This window comes from Mycetomoellerius zeteki, unplaced genomic scaffold (assembly GCF_001594055.1).
Source record: "Mycetomoellerius zeteki isolate Tzet28-1 unplaced genomic scaffold, Tzet1.0 scaffold780, whole genome shotgun sequence".
NCBI lineage: Eukaryota > Metazoa > Arthropoda > Insecta > Hymenoptera > Formicidae > Mycetomoellerius > Mycetomoellerius zeteki.
The window spans coordinates 1,194-6,161 of record NW_017257809.1 but is presented as its reverse complement, the minus strand read 5'-3'; the positions used below and the strand labels follow the sequence as shown (position 1 = coordinate 6,161).

Below are 4,968 nucleotides of genomic sequence, written 5' to 3'. Positions count from 1 at the left end.
GCACTTTTCTGTCACGGCGCATGCTCATATCACAGCACACTTATGTGATGCGTTCAGGGAGACGCTAATAGCGCTATTTCTGTCATTCTATCTTCGTTGTTTATTAAACGTAAAACAAGGATAGAGTGACACAATAGCGCTAATAGCATCTCCCTGAACGCACCTCTGGTAACAGTGTTAAGTGATAACTGGTGGTAACTGGTAACTGCTGGTAACCCTGTTTCGAACATGGAGGAAGGAATCACCATGGTTCCGAAGTTCGTCAACAATGGTCGCGTTCAGCAGACTCAACTGTTGTGGAGCGGATCCGTGAGCGCTCACTGCTATTGGTGTATTCTTTTAGATCATCCAATAGCAGCGAGAGCTCATTGATCCGCTCCGCAACAGTTGAGTCTGCTGAACGCGACCATTGTCAACTCTTATCTCGAAGAAAAATCACAAACAAAATAAAACAGGAAAACCACAAAAAATAAGATAAAACAGGTAAACCACAAAAAAGATAAAACAGGATAAGATATCAAAACGCTAGAGATAAAAGTGATAAAAAGCAAGAAATAAAAGTACATTGCAGAATTAGCCTTTAAATAGACAAGCGCGAAAAGCAGAACATAATATTATTACTGCAGTATATTATCTACGCAAAATGACGGGCGTTGCTGTGGTACGTATTACGTATATATTACGCAACTATATAATAACAAAAAATCTTTGTATTTCTATTGTGATTTTCTTATCCAGAAGATTAGTTGACAAATATAGTTCTTTGTAGCTGCATTTCATTATACTTAAAATGAAATAGGTATATACAAGCTGTTTAAAAAAAGGATTAGGTACATATTTTGAGAAAACAAGTAATATTCATCAAAACAAAAAAGATTTAGTGAACATATGTCTATACAAATATCTGTTGAGATTTAGTTGAAATTATTGAAATATGGGATAAAAAATTTCTAAGTGCATTCCACATTTCATGCATAAATATTTTATTCTTGTGTTTACTGAATATTAAAGAATAAAGATAAGATGATACGTCATGCTCATCATGCATAAAACAGAATGTACCCTTTATTGTCACTAAACAATATGCTTTAGATGGCTCCCATTCATTTAATAAGCAGTGGATCGAATGAATTGATCACGGAAATCCAGTAGTTTGATCTGCTTTATCTTCTTCTGACCTTAATCCTTCAGATATTTGATTATAGAAGCATTTAAAGAACAACAAATAATTTCTTTTTATACAAAAGTTTAACTACAAAAAATTCACATTTATTTTTTATAGTTGGATTATCAATATTTATTAGTTTTCCTTTTTCTTTCTCTCTAGTGTCTAATTTATACTTATTTCATTTTAGGCACAGAAGTATAACATGTAACTGCAAAGCATAGATTTATTGATCTTGATTGATAAATAATGCTATTGTTTAGGTAACTGGTGGAAACAAGGGGATCGGCTTTGCCATTGTGAAAGCTCTCTGTCAGCAGTACAATGGAAATGTTTACTTAACAGCTCGCGACACCACTCGTGGTTTGAATGCCGTCAGTGATTTGAAAAAGCAAGGCTTGAATCCAAAGTTCCATCAGTTGGATGTCAACGATGACAACAGTGTTAATACATTCCGGGATTACTTGCAGAATACGTATGGTGGTCTTGATGTGCTGGTCAACAATGCTGCCATAGCATTTAAAGTAATTAAAAACATTGATAACTAAAATAATTAGTTTTAAAAAAATTATCTGACTTTATATATATATATATATAAACAGAGAAATAATATATATCCTTTCACATTCATATTCATATTTATATAAAATATTAGCAAATGCTCTAACTGCACAGAGTCTTTTTTATCTCACAATAATAAAAAAGATGATGTAATATTTAAATATGCATAGTAAAAAAAACATGGAGCAAAAAAATAAAATAAAACGTTTATATATTAATTAACGTATTTATATATTTTGATCTAAAATTAAATGATTTTGTTGAAAATAAAGTTAAAAGATATATTAACATATATTAAAATTTACTTATTTACAGGTCAATGCTACAGAGTCTTTCGGAGTCCAAGCTGAAGAAACAATACGAGTAAACTACTTCAGCTTACGTAGAGTGTGTACTGCTCTCTATCCATTACTCAGACCGCATGCCCGCGTTGTTCATGTTTCAAGCAGTGCTGGACGTCTGTCTAATATTACTGGTGATGCATTAAAACAGAAATTGGCTGATCCAAATTTGACTGAAGCAGAATTGGACAAAATCATGCACGAATTTGTCAAGTAAGCTTTATTATTTCTTCAAAAACGATTGCATTCATTATAATTTGGAAAGGTTTTTCGAGATTTATATTTGTGTACATTTATTTCCAGTGTTGCGAAAGCTGGTATGCATTTGCAAGTTGGTTGGTCAAACTCAACGTATGTGGCAAGTAAAATCGGTGTTACTGCTTTAGCTGGTATTCACCAATCCATGTTTAATACGGATCCCCGAGAAGACATTGCTGTGAATGCAGTACATCCTGGTTACGTAGATACTGATATGTCTAGCCATAAAGGAACTTTGACACCAGATCAAGGGGCTATAGCCCCTGTTTACTGTGCGTTGTTGCCGGAGAATACAGAGATAAAAGGAAAATATATCTGGTACGATAAGACATTAGCAGAATGGAAGTAAGCAGACGGATAAACTGAATTATGTTATTATATTCCCCTTTTATATTATAATGCATAATTTACCAAGATGAGAAGAGTTGGATTATATTCTATATAATTATTTTTATGACATTAAATATACTTAATACTCAATAAAAAAAGGAAGCAAGAATAACAAAAGTTAAAAAAAATATATAAAAGCTATTTTGTTATAAATATTTTGTATTTTAAAACAGCTGAATAAATAAACAAAAATATATATATTGAATGTTATTGCATATTATTACCCATATTAAGAAAAACTTATAAATAATATAGAACTATTTCATATATATTATTTTTGTACTTTTTGTAAGTAGAAAATTTATGTAATAAAGAGAGAAGAAATGGAATTTTGATACATATTCTTGAGTTTTTGACTGTCAACTTGGCAGTTAAAACATTTAGGTGTTGTGACGTCACGCAACACCGCACAAAGGTATGAATCCATTTCCGTGTTACAATAAGTCAACAAATTTATAAAATAATGCATATTAGAACATTGTAATATAAAATAAATTAATTAAAATAAAATTAAGCTCTCGAGATAACAAATAAATATATAAATTAATAACAGATGATTGAGAGCAAAAGGATGTCTATCTTTAATAGTATCTCGTCGATGACTAAACTAATCTGGGTATCAATCATAACTTTATTTCACTAATCATTTCGCATTAAAATATAAATTTTTATACTATCTTTATTGATCATAGTATTAAAAAGACTGCTCTATTTTTACCAAATATATTTGCAATTTGCAAACCGTTGAATAAAGTTGAAATTTTTCTAATTGAAAGCAAACTACATTTAATTTAAAGTTGTAAAGAAAATTTAATTTATTGAATAAAAAAGAATCAACCTATAGAGGCCCTCCACCACTCCCGCCGATTTTATCAGCATTCTTCTTTTCTTTGTATAGTAAGCATACTCACCTGTAAAAAAAACGAGCTATTAATAAATTTAGTAGCCCATTTTGCAGCTAAGTATATTTTAAATTTATTTTTATTTGTATGTCTAATTATTATATTGCATAACTTTTTTAATTACTTTTATTGTAACCCTTTATACATTCAATAATATAATACAATAAGAATGTTTATAGTATATAGTACGTAACATATACTGTAGTATTTCCCTAGACTTTCGTACACGTTTCTTTTCAAGAATAGAGCCCCTGGAGACATGGTAGTGTCTCGGCGCTAAGCCAAGCGCAGAGACACTGCCGTGATTCTTTTAGGCCGGAATCAGACTACGCATTGAAGATTGAGGTTGAAGATTGAAGATTGAAATTTGACTAATAAGGACAAAGAAATTTTAGCTCTTAGATTCCGGCCTTATACGCGAGCCGGCGAGTTGCAGGAGATTGATATAGAATACAGGAATTACAAATCACTGTTTTACTTCAATTAGAATATCATATTTTAACTTAGTATATTTAGAATTCAACAAATTTCACATATTGCATTGTGAATTAATATATAATTTTCAACGATATCCATTTTGGTGCTATTAATGAAAATAAATCACTGAAATCGTTGAAATCTATTAATTTTATTAGAAAAAAAAATGGATATGTTGTGTAGTTTGCATTTACCTTTTCAGAAGACAGTAGTATGCGGGAATATTTTGGGGACTTTAGCTTTAGTTTTAAAAATATAAAACAGTTTCCGAACAATATTTTGCATAAAAGATTGGCGCCTTGCTGTTTTTTTGTTATTTTTGAATCACACTGACTTGTTTCTTATTTAATATTTTAAATAAGTTTCAGGAAACTGTTTTATATTTTTTACTTTAAACAAATCGTATCAGTTTTTTCACCGATTCTTACGATTTTATATTTTAAATAAGTTTCTGGAAGTTATTTTATACTTTTATTTTAAATAATTCGCAACAGTTATTTACCAAGCCATTGTCGGCATTATATACCATATACATAAGTTTAAAGAATTTCTGAAACACAGAATAATTTGCAGCAATAGTCTTAAATTAATTTTTTAGCTGAAAAATTAAATAATGTTTAACGAGATATTTAATACTGTTAGTAAAAAAAGCTGTATTTAGTGCAAATTGTTTCAATGCAATATTAAGAAAATTTGCGTGTATCTTTATGTAAAGAATGTAAGAATATATTATCAACCTTTATTTAAATATGAATCATTAAAAAGAATAATGAAAATTGAAACATAATGTTGAAATATCCAAAATACCACCCACGCGAATAATTACAAATTACATTTTCATTGAATAAACCGTGAATATTTTTTCATACGCGAC

The 4,968-nt window shown here is 29.9% G+C and overlaps 1 protein-coding gene across 1 annotated transcript; it reads left to right on the top strand.

The window, feature by feature from the left end:
- The first annotated feature begins 498 nt into the window (after positions 1-498).
- On the top strand, positions 499-2,816 carry LOC108729631 (carbonyl reductase [NADPH] 1). Its single transcript, XM_018458818.1, has 4 exons — positions 499-661; positions 1,429-1,689; positions 2,042-2,280; positions 2,371-2,816. Exons 1-4 carry the CDS (start codon positions 644-646, stop codon positions 2,672-2,674), a joined length of 822 nt encoding a protein of 273 aa, XP_018314320.1. The 5' UTR covers positions 499-643; the 3' UTR covers positions 2,675-2,816.
- The last annotated feature ends 2,152 nt before the right edge of the window (positions 2,817-4,968 follow it).

Coding starts and splice junctions, on each gene's coding strand:
- LOC108729631 (XM_018458818.1), top strand. Junction 1,690..2,041: donor ATGCTGCCATAGCATTTAAA/GTAATTAAAAAC, acceptor ACTTATTTACAG/GTCAATGCTACAGAGTCTTT. Junction 2,281..2,370: donor ATCATGCACGAATTTGTCAA/GTAAGCTTTATT, acceptor ATTTATTTCCAG/TGTTGCGAAAGCTGGTATGC.